The sequence below is a fragment of the Coptis chinensis genome, chromosome 3 (genome assembly GCF_015680905.1).
Source record: "Coptis chinensis isolate HL-2020 chromosome 3, ASM1568090v1, whole genome shotgun sequence".
Lineage (NCBI taxonomy): Eukaryota > Viridiplantae > Streptophyta > Magnoliopsida > Ranunculales > Ranunculaceae > Coptis > Coptis chinensis.
Genome location: NC_141458.1, coordinates 99,066,313 through 99,088,036, shown reverse-complemented (window position 1 = coordinate 99,088,036; position 21,724 = coordinate 99,066,313). Strand labels below are relative to the sequence as shown.

The 21,724-nt window shown below is 33.7% G+C and overlaps 1 protein-coding gene across 1 annotated transcript; it reads left to right on the top strand.

The window, feature by feature from the left end:
- Nucleotides 1–6,304: 6,304 nt before the first annotated feature.
- On the top strand, nt 6,305–20,885 carry LOC147512063 (K(+) efflux antiporter 4-like). Its single transcript, XM_086603644.1, has 20 exons — nt 6,305–6,694; nt 6,891–6,934; nt 8,377–8,438; nt 8,584–8,662; nt 8,820–8,881; nt 8,966–9,041; nt 9,246–9,320; nt 10,263–10,334; nt 10,413–10,496; nt 11,048–11,116; nt 12,070–12,147; nt 12,251–12,339; nt 13,026–13,122; nt 13,265–13,318; nt 14,531–14,626; nt 16,687–16,875; nt 16,959–17,036; nt 18,197–18,241; nt 20,013–20,105; nt 20,336–20,885. Exons 1-20 carry the CDS (start codon nt 6,490–6,492, stop codon nt 20,414–20,416), a joined length of 1,728 nt encoding a protein of 575 aa, XP_086459770.1. The 5' UTR covers nt 6,305–6,489; the 3' UTR covers nt 20,417–20,885.
- The last annotated feature ends 839 nt before the right edge of the window (nt 20,886–21,724 follow it).

The window sequence follows — 21,724 nt, the reverse complement described above, 5'->3', positions numbered from 1 at the left end:
ATTGTAGCCCAATCAGATACAAGCTATTATGGGTTTATGACCTTTATCCAATTCCTACAGTGTCGTGGCATGGTGTGTTTTTTTTGGAAGAAATGAAGGCTATGAGAATATGAGCGAGCTTTGAAATGGTAATGATCACTTACTATCTTGAGGGCTGAGGCTTGAGAGACCAGAATCCGGTCATCAAATTTATTTGGGGCTGCATACAGTGGAACAAAAAGGCAGACGTTCCATGGAGGGAAAGCTCCAAATAGCCCCACCAAATTGCAAAACAATTTTCTGGGCCTACTATCTTCCTCAACTTAAAGCCCGCTGCCCCACTCTTGGCTGGACTCAACACTGATAGTAATCCACTAGGTCTATTCATCATTTTGTTTTTAGACAAAAGGAAGACCACTCCAGGAAGAGTTTTCTGAGTTTACATCATCCACAAATAACTGAATCATAGATTTTGTCGTAGCAGGATTCAAAATTAAAAAAAATATGAGCTCGCCTATTCCTACTAGCTAGTGCATGAGGAATAAAATTAGAATCTCTATAGATAAAATGAAAACTACAGACATCCGACAGTAAAGTACAAACATAAATATCGTGCTACTGAGATAGCTCCCCATAATAAACTTGTTTCCCTGTGTTGCAAAATTTCAACTAAATTTTTGCAGTCCGTCAAAATGGCGATATCGGATCTCTAATCACCTAGTCAAGTCTAGTCCTCCTCATATAGTACATAACTCAATCAACTCAATCAAGCGTTCATCATAATTTGACATATATATGCCCATACAATAGTTGAACATTAATTCTAGTTCAAATTATTACTTTTATAATGGGTGCTTGAAAGTTGGGAGCTCATTTTACCCCACAAAGGTAACTTCAGGTCATCGTCAAATCTGTAATCTTAAGAAAATTCAAGTAACATACTCTATATAATTAACAGTCATATATATATATATATATACTAGTTTGTAGGCCCGTGCATATGCACCGGCTCTTTTGAAAACATTTTAGATTTTTTTTTTATAAAATTGGGATTACCGTTATAGTCGCTAACCAATTTTAATTTTATAACAAATTGTTTTAAATTAAGTTTTAATTAAGTTTTAAAAACCCGTTTTTTCAATTGGGAGAAATATCCTGTTTTAATAGGAGAATAATTTCCGTTTTAATTAGATATGTTAAATTTTTATTCTCCATTTTAATAGGAGAATGATTCCCGCTTTAATTAGAAGTGTTAGAATTTGTTTTAATAGGATGGAAATTTCAGTTTTTCAAATAGGACAAAAAATCCCGTTTTAATAGGAGATGACGTGGAATTTTAATAGAGCTCGAAAAATACCCTTGTGAGAGCTTTAAAATAGGAGATAAATTCTCGTTTAAATATGAGATGACGTTGAGTTTTAATAGAGTTCGAAAAAACCCATGTAGGAGCTTTAATATTAATCCTTAGATATATATTATAGATATACCCTCTTGGCTCTATTTTTCAAGGCTTCATAGAGTTTCCAATTTTTTTGTAAACTCTAACACTAATTATGAAAAAAAAAAAAAAAAATCTAAATCTATTTTTTAAAGTACTCACACTGATCGAGATTCCAGTTTTTTCTAAACTCTATTACTAATTACAAAAAAGTATGATATAAATAAAGAAACAATCTCATCTAAAGTTTCACAGAGTCTCAAACTTTTCCTAAACAATATAACTAATTACGGGAAAAAATTATGACAGAAAACTAATTGCTAAAAACAATAGTTTCAACCAAAAACGATTTTTCTAAAACCTTTACGCTACAAATAATAGTTTCTACACTAATCTCAGGTGAAATTTAACATAACAAAGTTTTTTTTTTTTTTTTTCTGGAAAATGACAATGAAACTATGAAAAAACAAAAGTAAAAATGAATTGAATTGCTTGAATATTTACTTTATACATTTGTTAACCACATATGTGATTGGAAAAAAAGAAAAAAATCAACGAATCATCAAATAAGTAACAGTGTACACCCAAAACAAATAAAATTGTATTGTATGCACTATATATATGGGCCTAAAAAATAAAGTTTGATCAATTTGATGTGTCATCCACTATGGGATATAGACATTTAGTTATAGTTAAGAATTTCAAAAACCACAATTCCGACCACAATAATTACGACATATTCCAATTAAATTTCTGAATTTTATAATTTCCAATTTTAGCGGAATAACGAGATTTAGTTAAAGTGGGCGTTGGCTTAAATAAATTATATAACTATAGATTTAGTTAAAGTGAAAGTTGGGATTAAATAAATTATATACACAACCAAAACAAATTACATGTGGAAAATTAAATTATACAAAAAATAACATCACAAAATATATAATAGAAAAAAAAAAATAACAGCAAACCAATAATGACAAATATTTTAAAATATATATAATACTACATGAAACCAAGGCCCAAAATATCAAATTTGGTTAATATTTCGGTATACCCAAAAACTGATATATATCGGATATATCTATTTTTTTGTGATTAGTCCAAACTATCTAAAATATCGGAAATATCAAAAATATTGGTAAAAAAATATTGTAAAATATAAAAAATATCGGATATTTATATTAAAAAATGGTCAAAAAGTCAAACGATATATATCATAAATATCACATATATCGTTTATATCGGCGATATAAAGTTTTATATTGGAAATTCCAATATATATCGGGAAAAAAATGATTCAATATTCGGTGGATATATATCGGATATATCGATGTTGGTGTACCAAAAAATAATATATATCGACGATATATCGGCGATATTTTGGGCCTTGCATGAAACTAACGTCAAAGAACAATTAACTGGAAACAAAAAACTAGATGCAAATACATCGAATTAACCTCAAATAATATTTAACGGAAAATAAAAAATTAGATGCACATGCAAGTATTAAACTAATCTTAAAAAGTAATAAATGGATAGTTGGAATATGGATATAACTGTATTAAACTACCCTCAAAGAATAATTAATGTTTGGTTATCGAAAAATAAAATAAAATAATTAACGTGAAATCAAAACTTAGATGCAAATACATTGAACTGACATCAAAAAATAATTGTCGGGAAATTGGAAATTGGATGCAAATGCATTGAACTAACCCTTAGAGATTAAATTAACGGGAAATCAGAAACTAGATGCAACTGTATTGAACTAACCTAAAAAAATTAACTATAAATTAGAAACACGATGCAAATGCAAGCGTAGAACTAATCTTAAAAAATAATTAACTATAAATAAAAAACCATATGCAACTCCAGTACTACACTGAACTAATCTCAAAAAATAAATTAGATGCAAATGCATTGAACTAACCTCAAGAAATAATTAACGGAAAATCGGAAATTAGATGCAAATTCGTTGAACTAACCTCAAACAATAATTAACGGGAAAGCAGAAACTAAATGCAAATGCAACCTTATCGAATAATAAATGAGAAATCGGAAACTTGATGCAAATGTATTAAACTAATCTCAAATAATAATTAACGGGAAATCAGAAACTGGATGCAAATGCATTGAACTGACTTCGAAGAATAATTAACAAAAAAATTGAAAATTGGAATGCATTGAACTAACTGCAAATAATAATTAACAAGAAATCAGAAACTAAATGCAATTGCATTAAACTAACCTCAAAAAATAAATAATAGAAAATCAGAAACTGGATGCAAATGCATTTAACTAATATCAAAATATAGTTGTGTTATATGTTGTGGAAATGTATCGATAATTATAGTTTTGCATTTAAAATTGTGTTTTTCTTATCTTTTTTCGTATGGTTATGAACGCCTTGCTATTCAAGTAGCTTATTAGACAATCTCACAAAACTTCAATCAAACTTCTATTATTAAACAACAAAATGAAGTTGAAGGGTTTTACCAATGGTGATTTTTTTTTTTTAATGGAGAGTACGTGGGGTTTTCATGTTATAAAAATTTGGATGAGGGATCAATATAATATTTGTATATATAGTTGCATATGTTTTTCAGAATAAATAATATGACAGGACCTGTTTGTAGATAATCTTTGAAGATCCCACATAGTGAGTCAGGTATAATTTAAAGAATAATTAACAAAAAATCGGGAATTAGATAATCTTTGATGATCCCATATTCCCATATAGTAAATCAAACATAATTTATTTTTATGTTATGTTTGCAATGACATTACAGATGGATCAGTAGAAAGTTAGTATTACACACCACATTGGATAATTAAAAGGAAATCAATAACTGGATTCAAATACATTAAACTGAGCTCAATGAGTAATTAATAGGAAATCAGAAATTTTATCAAAATACAATAAACTAAACTAAAAAAGTAATTAACTATAAAGGGGAAACTAGATGCAACTGCATTAAACTAATGTCAGAGAATAACTAATGGGAAATTAGAAATCGGATGCAAATATTTGAAAAATATTTAACGGGAAATCTGAAACGGTATGCAAATGCATCAAACAAACCTCAAATAATAATTAACAGGGAATCGGAAACTGGATACAAATGCATTGAACTAACCTCAAAAAATAATTAACATGAAATCAAAAACTAAATACAACTGCATTGAACTAACCTCATAGAATAATTGGCGGAAAATCAGAAACTATATGTAAATGCATTGAAATAACCTCAAATAATAGTTAAGGGGAAATAAGAAACCAGATGAAATTGCATCGAACTAACCTCGAAGCATAAATAATCATAAATAATAAACTAGTTGCAGATGTATTGAACTAACCTCAAAGAGTTATTAATGACAAATCGGAAACTTGATGCAAATGCAATGAACTAATTTCAAATACTAATTAACAAAACATCGAAGAATGGATACAACTGCACTGAACTAACTTCAATAAATAATTAATGGGAAATTGAAAACTTGCTGCAAATGCATTGAACTAACCTAAAAGAACAATTAACGGAAAATAAAAAAATTATATGCAACTGCATTGAACTAACCTCAAAGAATAATTAACCGAAAATCGTAAACTAGATGCAACTGTATTAAACTAAAATCATAGATTAACTAACATGCCAGGAAATCAGAAATTGGATGCAATATCCTTGAAGAATATTTAATGGAAAATCGAAAACTGGATGCAAATGCATTGAAATAACCTAAAAATAATAGTTAATTGGAAATTGAAAACCGGATGTAACTGCATTGAACTACCCTCAAAGCATAAATAATTGAAAATTGGAAGCTAGATGCAAATGCATTTAACTAACCTCAAAAAATAATTAACGGGAAATCAGAAACTGGATGCAGATGTATTAAACTAACCTCAAAGAGTAATTAACGGAAAATTGAAATCTGGATGCAAATGTAATAAACTAATCTCAATGAGTAATTAATGAAACATTGAAAACTAGATGCAACTGCACTGAATTAACCTTAATGAATAACTAACGGGAAATCGTAAACTTGGTGCAACTGCACTTAACTAACCTCAAAAAATAATTAACGGAAAATCAAAAACTTGATACAACTACATTGAATTAACCTCAAAGAATAATTAATGTGAAATCGAAAACTAGATGCAACTACATTAAACTAGCCTCAAAGAATAATTAACGTAAAATCAGAAACTTGATGCAAATGCATTGAACTAACCCTGAAACATAGTTGTATTATATGTAGGGAGAATATAATGTCTCGACAAGTATAGTTTTGCATTTTACGTAGTGTTTATTATAATTCTTTTATTATGATTGGGAATATCTTGCTATTCAAATAGTTTCAATATCATTTTCGCCACATTGGGCATTTTCATAAAATTTCAATAAAATTTATATTATTAAACCTTACAAGAAAATTATGTCGATGGATTTTATCAAGGTTTGATGTTTTCTTTTTATAGAGAGTGGTGCTATAAATTTGAATGAGTGATTAATATAATTTTCATATCTCATAGATATACATAGTTGCTAATATTTTTTAGAATAATTTAATATAATGACACCTGTTCGTAGGACGGGTTCGAAAGCTAGTATATATATATAATTCACGTAACAAATGTTGCATACATGAAAAACAATAGGTTGCAACAAATTTAGACGCATCCATTCAAGCCTCCTCGAGGCACCCATATATTTGGTCCAAACTTGGAACGCTCAAAAAAGCCATGCTTGATGCATTTCTCCTCTAATCACACATTACACTGACGTGGGACCCCCGCAACATTTTTTCATCACCATACGCAACTTCCAAAGACGGTTAGTTAACAGTAACACTCCTCTCAACCGCAGATACTAATCAATCAAACATATATATAATCACAATCAAACAAACACCTTTTCTCTCTCTGCTATAAATAGCGACTTCCTACTTGCACTCTATTTTGTTTCTTTAATTTTTTGTTTTTCAGTTCCACGTTGTCACACAAAAACAACAACACATCACTCACTCTTAACCTACGCCAATCCTACGCACTCCTCCTCTTCCTCTCTGCGATGAGGAGTTGGCTATTATTCTTCTTGATTAGTGCTATTGTTGTTAGCTTGGGTTCTGTTTGTTATTCTCTTAATAGTAATGAGTCAGATCAGATAGAAAAGGGGAATGTAACAAATAGTAGTAGTGATCCAAAAGAAGACAGTTTTGCTGACATGATTGATCGTGCTTTGGAAAAAGAGTTTCCTGAAAATGAACAGAATGGAGGTCCGTCGATCTCATTATATTAGTATTCATTTTGAAATTTGATCTAGGGTTTTTGAAAAATTACATCGACACTTTGAGCTGTGACCTAGTCTGAACTATTGGTTAGAAATGAAAACATAGAGAGTAAAGAAAGATAGTCTAGAAGAATGTGGTGCATTGGCGATTTGATATTAACTACTGTTTTTTTGTGTGGCAGAATCTGATTCTGGAAGTTTCAATAATAGTGTTGCTGATCAACAGGTTAGTTGTACTCTGTGTTTGTTTTAACTGATTCATTATTTATTTTGTTAAATATGTATATATGATAGATAAAGCAACCATTTGATTGGAATTGCCAGATAAAGACAATGTTGGTTTTTTATTTTTGGATGCTTCTATTTTTCCCTTTTAACAGAAATTGATCCCTTGATTCATAAGGCTTTACCAACTCACCAATGAACTACTTACTAGTTCACAGAAAGGATGAGTGTGCTATTTTTTTTTCCGAAGAGGAGCAACAATGCACGCACACACACATATACACCCTTTTTTTTGGAGTGGGGAGAAAGCCTACCAAGCCAGGGTTGACTTTGAGAATAAACTTCGTTATGTGTTTGATTGGGGAAGCATTTTGAGGGAGATTTTCTATTTTTGATGCATGGCATTTAGTTGTATACTGGCTTGTTTTAGGGAGATTTTCTCAGTAATATGCATGGTAAGGAAATAAATTATTTTCGGTTAGGAGATTCCCCATTTCAAGTGAAAGTTTCTATTAAATTTGATATTTTAAGATATGGCCTGAGCAATCTCGGTGTGACCATATTGCCATTAAATTTACGATATCCGTGGACATGTTTGATTTTAAAAGTGCTTGGACTTGATACTTCAGTAGTAAGTTTAGGTACAAATCTATGTATTTCGGTAATTTTCGCTTTCACTTGTTGAGTTTCAGAAGTAGTAAGTCATACTATGTTCCACATACTACATAGTTGTTACTTTTGTACTAGTCCAGCGGTTTACTGGTCAAGCCTTCAGAAGTTCGGAGGTTGAATCCAAGGTCTTGGGATTGAAACCCACCTTCACCAGGGGAATATAGTGCTTTACCTTTTAGGAGATTGAAGACTTTGAGGAAATTTAGGTTTCAATACTACGTTGTAATTGTAATAGCATTGTCTTGTAATGGAAAGTCTAAATTCTTGTGTTAGTGTGAAGGTCGTAGCCTCGGAGCTTAGCATCTTGCTGAGTAAGGATTGTATGTTTTGGGACGCATGGACACGCCATATTTCAAAAATAATATGAGTTGGATACATGTCTGTGTCAGACACACACGGACACATATTGTATGTAATGTACCTCAATTTGGATATTTCGCCGGGTCAGACACTTTGTATCCGTGTCTGATACGGTCGCACGTATCCGTGTCAACTTAAAAAAAAAAATTTAATAAAACAACGATAAAAGTCCATTGTTAACATTAACCCTTTTGAATATTGCTAGAGTTCTCATGTACTATCTATGAGCTAGACATTTTAAACATATTTTTGAATAATTCCCTCTTGTCAACGAAAAGAGTATTTACTACTTGACATGTTCGGCTTTCAACATTGAATACCAAAATGTATGAGAGAAAAATGGAATACTATCTTTTCTGTTTGCAGGTTTGGTTGTTCAACTTCTTTTGCTAAGGTTTTTTTTTTCATCAGGCAGTTCTGGAAACTGTTGCCAGAGTTAAGCCCAAGAAAAATGAAACCAAGGACAAGGAGAAGTATGTACTTCAATTAGGCGGATAATAACAATATTTTTACTCAAAATAAGTGCCAGTTATGATTGATTTTGGTGAAGTATTACTGACTCTAAGATGTTTGTGATGTGAATTTGAGTCTCTCTTACATCTTGATTATATATGGTAGGTCGTTTAAACTACACGATGTCTTCAATTTGGATAATGAGAATCGAGCAGAAGATACTCCAACACTTATTGATCGAAAGGTGCGTGGTCAAAATCGTGTGCAATTATGAGTAACTCTTGCTAGTTTTCCCTGTCCCACTTTTTTGTTTTGTTTTCTTGAAAATGTTGCTACATTTTTTCAGCTCAGAATTTTATCAACATGATGATCGGATTTGATATTGAAACTTTATTGTTCAGGATAATGTCTTTATCATATCCAATACCAAATCAAAATATCCTGTGCTGCAGTTGGACTTGAGGTGTGCAGATTAATTTGTTCAGTTTATACGTTTGGCAAGCATTGCCTAATATTCCTGCCAACCTTGTGAATTGTTTCCTTTCAGGTTAATCTCAGATCTTGTGGTTGTCATTGTATCTGCGACATGTGGTGGAATTGCGTTTGCTTGTGCAGGACAACCGGTCTGAACATAATTAGTACTCATGATGATTGCAATTATTGAACAAAGTATTATATAATGATAACCTAATTGCTTGAAGCTTATGTGGTTATACATGTTAAGGATTTTCTTTTTCATTATAACTTACTAATCTTTCATAATAGTTTAGTTATCACATATATACATCTTTTGAAAGTTTAGTGTACCCATTTTTAAATGATTGCAGGTGATTACTGGATATTTGCTAGCAGGATCTATAATCGGACCAGGTGGCTTGAGCTTTGTCAGTGAAATGGTTCAAGTATGTTACTTTTATCTCGTCTTCTATAACGACTAGTCAAAAACTTTCAAATTATTAAAATATTAGGAAAATGCTTCATCAACTTCAGAAATGACGTCCTTGCTTTAGGTATGATACACGCCAAATAGGACTCTTGGTTTATGGTGGGTAAGCTAGTGACCTAGTTATTTGTAAAAGCCAAATGTCACAGAAAAGCTTTGCTTGGCCTATTAGATTCCACGACACGGGTCGTCTTGTTTACTTGAGAGCTGAGACTTAAAACATCCAACAGAGCTATGTGTGTCTATTTATATACATATAAATTTGAAGAATTTCTAAATTTTTATCAAAAAATTCGGCAAACCTGCTTCACATTTTTTATGGTGCTATACTTGTATGAGATGACAATATTGTCTTTGCTGGTGTTTTAACAAATACTGATAAATATCAAATAGTTTAATAATTGGTTTTAGTATTACTATTCTCGTCATTATTTTTATTCATTTGTGGTGATTGGGCACAACTCCTTTTTACACATAGCACGATATTAGTTTTAACTGGATATAACCTTTAAAAACAGGAGTAAGTACGTGGTTTGTTTGAAGAAAAAAAGGTACATACACCAAGCTGGAAAAGTGAGAAATTATGTTGCTCTTACTCCTTTCATATACAAAAGAGAAAAAAACAGGTTTAACCAGTTTCATCTAGATGTTTCGTTTGATATTACTTGGAAAAGTCCATGTCTGAGCCCAGGTTCGAACTGGGCACCTCTAGTGTGTGAGAAATATTATGATATTAGTTGTGAAACATTATATACAATTTTTTGTGAATTAGTAATGGGGAAAGAAATTCCATTTTCTGGCATGCATAATCATTGGCAGATGTCCTATGATCTTCTTTGTTCAGTGAGACTTTCAGCAGATGCTTTGTTTATTTACTTATGATGTAGCTCACTGTGTGTAGGTTGAAACTGTTGCTCAGTTTGGAGTTATTTTCCTGCTTTTTGCGTTGGGCTTGGAGTTTTCTGCGACAAAGGTTGGCTTCTTAGCATGCTGTATTTTGGAAGTTTTAAATGGACTTGTCATTTAGATGCAATTCTCTTCACGTTTGCAGCTTCGAGTAGTTCGAGCAGTTGCTGTTCTAGGAGGCCTACTCCAGATCTTTCTATTCATGTGTTTATGCGGCATTACAGCCTCGGTATGTCGTTTTTTTTTTGTAAGAGTAATTTAAACTGATTTAACCATTAAACAGAAATGACAAATTACTGATTAGGAGTATGAACTTTAGGAGGTTTCTCAAGGTGAGCTTTTCCAGCCAATTTTTTTACTCCACTGTCAGATCTAGGCTTTCTAAATTAGCTTTCTCTTACTTCTAGTCCTTTTGCTGTTAAGCTACTTTCTCAACCAAACACGTACTTCCTTGGAACACTGACTTACTTTCTAACATTTCCTTAGAGATAATTTACGTCAAGTTGACTAAGCTTTAGAAAATACATGTTGGTATTATAGTCCTAAAATCATTTTGAGAGTTGGACTCCACATGGTAAATTGGCAAGTCAAGCACTTGAAGGGTAAAAGTGCTGCACAGGATCATTTGTTGTAACCTTTATCTTGTCTTAAAATACAAGTTAGTATTATAGTCCTAACTTGGCAAATCATTTTGAGACACAAAAACTCTGAAGGAAGGTGTTATATGTGTTTCATTCTCTTTTCTTTAGTTTGATGTACTGAGCTGCACTGTTTTTGCAGTTGTGTGGTGGTAAACCTTCGGAAGGGGTGTTTGTTGGTGTACTGTTGTCCATGTCATCAACAGCTGTGGTAGCTCTCTTATACTTGTTGAACCTGATGATGTTGTTGTTCTACTTGTTTGCTGTTCAAAATATATTGTAAATATCTAAATATAGGTTTTACTTTGACTAGTACATTATTTTTTCTCGAGTGCTAGTTCCCAAGCATTGTGTCCTTCAGTGAATGGAGGATGAAGCCAGATTTTGTTAAGATTTTGCATGATTTCATTTTTTTGTTTTTCTCATAAGGCACGATCCATTTATTTGCATGATTGCCTCAAATCGTGAAATTCTTAGTGAGCATCACTAGAATTGCTATAATAAGTATTGGTCTAGAAAGATCCTTACTTTACCAGTCCACCCCCTGTATCGAAGCACTATAAGTAGAGTGTTTCTGTTAATGAGATTCCATCCTCTACCCTCATTGACTACCACCTTTGAATTTAAGAATTGTAGACATTTTTTTCGTCTTTAGATATTGGTCTCAGATTCTCATGCGTACATCTGCACAAAAGACAAAAACTGAGATGTAACATTCCTGACCGTGTTGTATAAATATTGATAATCACAACCTGATCAAATGAAATATGATAGAAGAGTGGCATGGACATTTTCAGGTGAGGGGATAAAAACCGAAACACTGATTTAGGGCATGATGCTGGTTAGTTAGCACGTTTGGTCAAGACATCATGAGATGTAATGATCCAATAAACTTAGACCTTACCGTCTGTAGATGCCACTAATGCAGTAATCTTGACTTTCATAGTCTACCGGATGCGCTTGGCTGTTCAGGCATGTTTGACATTTTTAAAGTTTAGTTGAAATGGTCTGCATAATATTTATATTCAGTATCTTATTCTTAGTTATTTAAGTAGGATTTTGTGGTCTTTTGGTTGATTATAAGTAGAAACTATCTGTACGTATAAATTTAAAACTGAAAGTGGTGTTGGAATGGAATTTTGATTTCTCTTATTACTGCCGCAGGTTTTAAAGTTTTTAATGGAAAAAAATAGCATTAATGCCCTTCATGGTCAAGTCACAGTTGGAACCCTTATTCTCCAGGTACTGCAATTTTTATTGGTTGGACTGTTGGGTTATATTCACTTATATATATAGATGATATTTGAATAAATGTCCCGAGTTCTGAGCTTTCTTTGTATACCAGGATTGTGCTGTAGGTTTGCTGTTTGCACTGCTTCCAGTTTTGGGTGGGACTTCTGGGGTTCTTCAAGGAGTAGTATCCATGACTAAGTCGTAAGTAATGGATCTGCACAGGACCTATATAGTATTCATTCCAAAGTTGTAGAAGAATAGCTTGTGAATCATTATTTACTTGTTTACGTAGTCTCCAATTTTTGTTTTGTCTTTTTGATGACTTTGATTGTATGTTTTGGAGAGTGGGGAAGGTGAGGAAATGACTTTTTCGCTGAGCTTAGGTTTTTGAGATTAGCATCATTTCTATATGGTGTTGAGTTACATCTTTTCCTGACATCCTTTTTCAGATATACTTTAGTAGGATTTGTTTCCGCCTCTCTATCTTATGACTGTTATGCGTAACCTTATATATGGACGTGAATCATATGGTGTATCAATTCTTTCGGGTGGGTATTGGTTTCTAGGGTATGCATGCGTGTGTGATATTCTTATCAAATGCAATTTCATATACAGGAACAGCATCTTCTAATAAGTAGGAAAAAGTTTACTTGAAATTCAAATATAGTGGTTGTGATATTGATCTCTGCATCACTGGTAAAGCTACTTTTTATTGGTTAGCATCTTGGCACTGGATGCTTGATCTGATATTCTTCTGACATAAGATAGTTTTTAAAAATGAAAGGGTTGTCTGTTTTTTCTACTTAATTAATATTTTGGAGCTTGATTTATGAAAATATTTTCAAACAATACAAGAGCTGTTTTGACTGTTTTTTCTTTTCAATCAGGTTGGTTGTGTTGCTTTCATTTCTGGCCATCCTGTCGATTTTATCTCGTACTTGTGTACCTTGGTTTCTCAAGCTGATGATTAGCCTATCTTCACAGGTACAGCCTACCTCCTTTGGTTAAATGTTGAAATCACATGAGTAGGATTTTCTAGTGCAGCGTTGGGTTGTATTAAACTGTTGGTGATGTCCTGAGATGTCTTTAACTGTTTACCATTTTTAATGGCTGTTTATGTATGCAGAGCAATGAACTTTATCAATTGGCAGCAGTGGCTTTCTGTCTACTTGTAGCTTGGGTTTGTGTTACTTCCCAGTTCTCTGATTGTCATTGTCATTTCTCATTTTAGCTTGGTGGTCTTGAGGGATAATCCCTCAACTTTTGCAAAAACATTTGCGTAAAGACTTTTAATTTGTGGTGAGATTTTGTACTGTTGGAATATATGATGCATATATTGCATCATATATTCCAACATGTACTAATAAAGGATTTTGAAAAAGTTATAACTGTTTTAATGTTTACAATTTGTTCACCTATTTAGACTTCCGTTTGCGGATATACTTTAGCTAAGATTCAAATTGTTTTTAGGGAAAATTTGTTCAAACCCACCCCATATTTTGAATCATCATGATTTATCCACAGTTTCCGTTCTAGTACCGTTCATATTTTACCTAATACCCAAATTACCCCTGAAAACATTTTGTCTAAACCGCCCATAAAAATGAATCAATTTGACTTTACCCCCAATTATATAGCATGAAACAAAAAAAGATGAATGATTAAGGAAAATAAGTTTAGCAATTTCAAACCTCGATTACCAACCATGCACCACCACCCATGTTTAAAGGATTAATAGTTAATTTTTTTTATTGAGAAATTAATTGGAAGCAGCCAAGGCAAAGAAGTGATGGGAGAAAATGAGGAAGATGAACATTCACTGCTTTAGGGGTAATTTGGGTATTTAGTGAAAATTGAATGGTGCTGGGACGACAGTGGGGTGTTAATCATGATGATTCAAAAATGGGGGGTTTAATACAAACACGACTCAAATTTGGGGGGTTTGAACAAATTTTCCCTTATTTTTACCGACTAAAATATCTTCTTCAATTGCGAAAATTGTGGATCTGTATGCCTCAGCAATTCGGTAATAGGTCTGGTCAAAGTTTCTAAAAACTGATCATCGGACTTGTTTCTGCCAAAACCTGTGATGCTGTTTTGTTTGTTGCTTTCGCTTAATTGGTGAAGTGCTCTTTAAGTAGGAGTTATATTCGGCATTTCTATTAATGAAAAACGGTTTGCACCCCTCTGGGCTTTTGGACTTTCAAGAGACCATTTGTACTACATCACTTCTAAGGTGTCTGTTATAGAACATCCGAGTTCTTTGAGCTACCTATATCACCTAGACCTTCCAGATACTTTCACCTAGTAACATCTAATATTTCTTTACTAATAATGTTTCATGCGAGTATGCAACAATAGCGTCTGATTTGGATATCCTCCATTGTTTCAGTGTAGTGACAAGTTGGGGTTAAGTCTTGAACTTGGTTCCTTTGCTGCCGGAGTGATGATATCAACAACTGATCTTTCACAGCATACGCTTGAACAAGTAAGATTAGTATTATTTTATCATTGGTGTTATTGTTATTATTTATATTATCATTATCATTATTAATATTATTACTATATTACTATTATTATATTATATATTATTATTATTACAATAACAATTATTTTTGCTGGTATTATTTGTTTTTTGTTGTTTTATGTATATATTTCTCAATTCTCTTAAAAGACGTTTGATGGTTGAATGAACATCTGCTGCCTTATCTCGAGATTATGAAGGGAAAACCATGATTCAATTAAAAATGATTGAAACACGATGTTTGTAAATGACAGAGCTATGGTTCTGTAAGATTTTCTGCGAAACAAATGAAGTCTTGATCTCTGTATTCACTATTTTTCTGTTGGAGAAGGTATTGTAATGTCCATCTAAATTTGAAGAAAGCTCCACAGATTTTCTTTACCTATGCTTCTCTGCCTTTATATGTTGGCAGGAATGGAAGTATATCCTAAATATATTGGTTTTCTGTGTGATTCAATGAGAAATACGGACACGGGTATGAAGGTCCTAGACAAACACTCAAACACATAATCAGATTTTGCAGAGTTGTTCCATTTGTTCATGGAATTATTGAACTTGGTACGTTTGTATAAGTTTTTTGGTTTGCTTCATAAGACACGTGATAGATGGTAATAATTCCAATAGATTCTCAGGAATTATGGATGGTTACTTTGGGGTGTTATTTGAACTAGAAAATTTGGTCTGCTTTCCATTTGGAGTCTAGATTGTCTTGGGTGTGTCCCAACCGGGTGGTGAGTTTGTTTGGTCCATTGCCTACTGGACCTTTCACTCGTCTGGAAATGGAGTCTTCTACCTTTTGCGATTCTGTGGGGTATATGGCTCGAGTTAATAGGAGACATTTTGAAGGAACCGTAGCTACTATGGAGGTGATCATTCTGTCTATCAAAGCCCTCTTATTTCAGTGGTCTAAGGTGTTTTAAGAGTTTAGAAATTGTCGTTTTTAGCATTTGGTGTTTAGCTGGGACCAGTTGCTAGGTTTGGATATGTTGTGATTGGTCATTAGCCGTTGGTTGTAATGCTTTTCTATTGCATGTAGGTTTTCTCTGCCTAATCTTATTTATTAATGACAAGGAAATTTTTACCGAGCAAAAAAATACTTGGACTCAACTTGTGCATCTCCTGTCCAGCGTTATGCCCCAAGTATAGCAAAAGAATATTCTCTCGACCCTTTTTTTAGCCGTAGAAGGGCCCTGAGGAAAGGCCAGACAGATCACACACATCGAAGCTAAAGAAGCTGATTCCAGGGGATGAAAGAACGAACACATTTTCCACGAAGAAAGTTTGCACTCGAGAATATGACTAACTACTCCTCAGACTCATAGCAGAGAACAAATATTTAAGATGGTTTTTTGGATTAAGAAGGTTACCAATGGTTGGAATTTTACCAAGAATAGCCCACCAATATAGCACTTGTTAAATCAGAACTGTCACTATTTGTGTCTGTCAGGAGAAGCAATCCATCCTGATTATTCCCTCAATGTAATAATTTGAGTCAATTTTCACTATATAAATCAACTATAACAAATCACACTGTAATTGCACAATTTTGATGCATTTCTATTTTGTAGGTTCTCATGGAACTGAATCAAGGCTTGTGTTTTCAAGATAAAACCTATAGTTCTATGTCTTAAGTCTGGGGGTTCAATTCCCAACTTCATCGGGGAAAAAGGAAATTTAAAAGATTAGGATATAATGTTTTTACTATAAAAAAAGAACAAGAAAAACAAAATGGTTTTTATGTCTTAGGGGGATGGTTGCATTCCAATAAGCAGCAATGGATTGAAAGGGAGAGGAAACTTTACTTGGGTATGTGTGTGTGTGTATATATATGTATATGCAGAGAGAGAGTACACGTGGTTATCCATGTCCATACTAAAATGTTGCATTCAGCAAGTGGTAAAGCCATTATTAATCAGCCTTTTTTTTTGCAAGTTTGGAGGATAGTAATATTTAGTTGCTTTTATTGAGCAGGCTGTTGCATACAAGTTAATTCTGTTCTCATTCCAATTTGGTTCATTTTGTAGGTAGAACCAATTCGCAACTTCTTTGCTGCTCTTTTCCTTGCTAGCATAGGAATGCTGATCCATGTCCATTTCCTTTGGAACCACGTTGATATACTCTTAGCTTCAGTTATTTTGGTGATCATCGTAAAAACAATTGTGATCACTGCTGTTGTCAAGGGATTCCGCTATAACAACAAGACTTCACTACTGGTAAGTGTACTTATTATTTAAATGTATTTCATCTTCCAAGCGTGTAGTTTTCCATTTTTGGTGAAGAACTTATCATATTGTAGGTTGGGATGTCTCTGGCACAAATTGGAGAGTTTGCTTTTGTTCTTCTCAGTCGTGCTTCTAATCTTCATCTGGTTGAGGTTGACAAAAGTCTTTATCCTACTTTTTAACCTTTTTATGTGTTAATGTTTTACTTCTAATCAGTCTGCACTCTGGATTTCGTTGTAACGACACAAATGGTTGATTTGAAAACTCACACCTATTCAGAATTCCGGAAACTGAAAATGGAGTGGAAAACGTATAGACATATAATTAGTGCCTGAAACATTATTTGTGGGCTTGCTTACTTGATGTATAACTGTCATATGATAATGTGTTTAATGACCAGTTGATTAAATTCTGCATCCTGGATGTAGTAAAATGACGGATCTTTCAGAAAAAGAAAAACCAAGACCACTGTATCGGATTCCATTATAATCATCATGGCGCACATAGTATTAATGATGTTCTTTTTAAAGAAATTTTAAGTGCATATGACATGGTTATTATGGTGTATGTCCCTGTTCTGGGTATTCTTAGATATAGTCAGTCCTAAAAGACTCATAGCTCAAAAGAATCCTGGTGCACACATCTGAATTTGGGGTGTATTTGATTTGTGGGAATAAGTCCAACTGGAAATCAATGGGAAATGTCTCATTACAATAGCAAATTTGAATCATCCTCTTGATTTTGCAGGAACTTTTCACAACTCAAAATGGTTGTAATTGTGTGGGAAAGTATGGGGAGTGGAAGATTTGGGTGAGAATAGAGCTCTTGAGTGCAAACGTTTTGACTAGAATGAACCAACCAATAGGGTTTTAGCCTTTGAATGTGTTGGGGAATAAATGAATTATTCCCACAAACCAAACACATCCTTGATTTGTCTCTTAAGCTTGCTTGGTATTGAGCAAGAAAAATGCTGAAAAAATGTGGGAGGGTAAGCAAGAAATGTAAACCAATTTAGTTTGCTGGATTTAAGTCTTTGGGTTGAAGACACAATGAAGTCATGAACTATGGAATGATGGAGGCAAGGCTTGTTGAAATTATCCTAGAAAAAATCACTTAGCAAGACATAGTTAGGCACTTTAGACTCCCTTGAAGCACTTGTCCTTTTGATTTTCCTATATTTAGCTCTGGTCGTTTGCTTTCTACCTAGCAGGGCATAGTTATCAAGTGAAGTGCATTCTATTTGGTCATATTTTTTTTCTGTGGGTTCAGACTCCAGACATTTGTTAAACTGTTTATCTTTTAACTTTTGCAGGGTAAACTCTACTTGTTGCTTCTAGGCACAACAGCGCTTAGCCTGGTAATTTACCTGTGTACAGTTATTAATTAAGTTGAAGCAGTATAAGTTCTGCACCTTTAATTCTTATGTTATGCATTATATCTGATGGTTTAGATATGTGAGGTTAGGGAAGTCATTGACTCGGATTCTAGCCGGACTTATATAGTCCAGCCTGGGTTGGAACTTGGAAGCTTATTTATGTAATCTGTTACCAATGAGGGTGTTCGAGCCCACCCAGGTTTCAGGTCCAGCTAGGCAGCTACTAAAACTCAAGCTTATTGGGTTTTAAAACCACGTCTTCTGCGTGGCAAAGCATCTTTCCACCACAATACCGCCAACACCCAACGTGTATAATAGTAGTGAAACTATTCATAGTTTTACTCAATGTAAGAAAACCATAATTGGAACTATATACTTTTAAAATCAAGCACTTTGTGGGGTTTGAGCCCACGCCTTCTGGATTTAAAATCATCCTTCTACCACAAGACCACCACCATCTGATGTGTATTAGTGTATAAAGTAACCAAATTGTTAAAACTTTTTTCAATGTGAAAAAACCTGAACTTGCAGCATTCTTGCATATAACTTTCGCGCCAGGCCGTTGTAGTGTCCACAGAGTGTCCAGAACTTGCCCGCCCACAATGTATCTGACAAAAATGGTTTGTGATGGATCCTTATTGGACCCTAAAACTAATGGTCAATCCTTAATAGTTAGATGGATTCAGTCAGGCTTCAGAGCTGCTGATTAGCTGAATTTTGCTTCCCCTTGCATTATTTAAGCAGTGTAATATCGACTTAACATTAGCTTACTCCCTCAGTCCCTCACAACTGTGAGCTTGACATTTCAATAAAACATAATGGATAGTCATGTATGACCACAATATTACTTAGGAACCTAATTCCAATGCCTATGACGATTTATGGGTTTGACAACCTTGTTCCTCACGAAGAACACGGTGAATTTAACTGAGAAAACCTGTTTGGCTGTCTCCAATCACTCAAAGTTCATCATTCCAACAACTCTGACTATGGCTGATGACCTACAATTCTCTCTATAAGCTAATACAACTTCCAAAATAGAAATCTAGTCCAAAAATAAATATATTCGTAATTAAAAATCAATTAAAATAGAAATAGCCTAAAACACCTAAAAATACTAATTAAAACCGATTCCTCAAAATCCCTAATAATAATAATAATAGTTGTAACTAATTTGGGGATGATCCTAAGGGTGGGTGGAGAATCACTTCTAGCGGACGGCGTGATCTTGACCAAGTTGCAGGGAGGATTGCTGTTGCTTCTGCTCCTTGAGCAATTTATCTCAGTTCCTATTATCAAGAATGGTGTTTTAATATTTTGAGTTTCATATTTTATTGTTGAATGAAAATGTGAGTCTAGAAACTTGATCACTTTCTCTTGTAGTAAACGCACTAGAGGAAATTGTTTTTTTGCTTGACATAATTGATTTGAAGTTCTGACAAAAACAAAAATTAAATGGGGATGATCAAAAGGATGTAAAACCTAGGATACATCACATTCATTCTTCAGCTTTTGCATCAAAAGCGTGGTTAAAGCGACTCACTAGCAAGTCAATATGCTAGTTTCATGTATGTTAAAATGGTGCAAGCACACTGGACAGCAATGGCTGTAAAAGCTTGTAGTTGTGCATAGGTGTGCTAAAATTCTGTTATTTAAATCGCTTGCGGGATTCCATCAATTTTAATTTTCCGGAAGTGAATATTGCATGATCCGACATGATAGCATTGGAATTACTTATACAGTAATTGTACAGGTGACTACCCCATTGCTTTTCAAGCTGATACCTGCTGTTGTACACCTTGGAGTGTTACTGCGGTGGTTCTCCCCTGATATCAATCAGAATGAGGTAAAGTTGATGTTCATCAAATCTGTCCTCAGTTATTGTGTTATTGCGATCAGCATGCTTTAATTTTTCAATTACAAGTCCTTTATATCTCTTTGCGGTATCAATTCCAACCTTCAACTGGGAAGGGGGAGTTTACGGGGTTAGATGCTATAGTTATGGTAAGTTCTACTGGTTGAAATGAAAAATTGGTTATATGGTTTAAGTTGGTTGAGTATGGTTATAACTTTCAGATTGGATATAAAGGTGAGATTCTACGTGCGGACAGTGTTAAGCGTGTTACTTTGATGGTTCAAAGTTCACATGATTCATGATTCTCAATGGACCCAAAAAGCCAGAGGTTTTTTACAACTCTGTACAACAGGCCATCAAGAATACAAAGATGGTCAGCCAAGTTCTTTTTCCTTCTTTGTAGAGAAATCCTGTTCTGGAACACGTACCTGTGACCAAGCCAGCTGCAGAACAAAGCCGAAGGTTTGAAATGATTTACTGATAGAGCTGATCAAAATGGCCAAGAATCTTCACAGCTTTAAAGCTTGAACTTCGACTCCAGTCCTGTTGCTATTCTGCAGTGTGCCCAATTTTGTGTAAAATAGTTCCTCATTGTAATGTAATTCATATATTTTTTTGATTAAATTGTTTCTAGGAAAGATGAAACTGGCACCACTCGCAATTGTAGATTATGTCAGTTCATGTCTAGTTAGCACGTGTTAAAAAGTGTATAAACTGGGTTTTCTGATATTTTACAAAGATTTACAGTGGTGAAGCCACTTCCTTTGTGTACTTGGGCTCATAGATCCATTTCGTCATCTTGAATTTTCAGTTACTTACCTTTGTAGAAGTTATTTGCTAACTGAAATTAGGCTAATGTATTCTTTTCCGATATATTATTTCTGTATTTCAAAGTTTATTATGGTTATAGACTTGTAGTATATAATGTCAGCTTGATGTCTAGCCAAATCAGTAGCATTGACCTTGCTGGGATTTATTCATCATGTTCTAAGTTAAAGATTTGCAGTTTGCCTCAGCCCTCAGCTGACTTTGTTGCACATTTTTTAGTCTTTAATTAGGGTGTCAAAGTAGTCAAACCGTCAAAGAAAGTAGATCTGATTCGGTCCTATCTGAACTTCAACAGATTTGGATCTTTGAGATAGGCAGAGAAGTTACAAATGGGTCACCTCGGATTTACTGAAGACTGGAAATAAATTCAAAAATCTTGTTTAATGATTTTTAGGTGCTCATCTATCCGATGGTAATAACTTTATTTATTTTTATTTAAAGTGTTGAACATGGATTATCAGATCCAAATTAAAAATATTTTTATCGTACCAATGATGGAATTTAGGGTTAGAGCTGAAGGTATCTTTAGACGAGATAAATGAAATTTCAACTACAGTCTGCCGAGGATGTGGTAAATTAACCAGTTATTTCAGGAATATAAAAGTAACAGAAACACAAATTTTATTGCAAATTAAATCCCATAAGAAATCCGACCATTAGGAAAGGAGTAACTATAAGTTGGGATAGAGTGTCTAAGCCACTAGCAGGAGGAGGATTGGGTATGCGAAGACCCACAAGTATGAATGTAGCTATCCAAATATGAAATTGGCATGGGGCCGGTA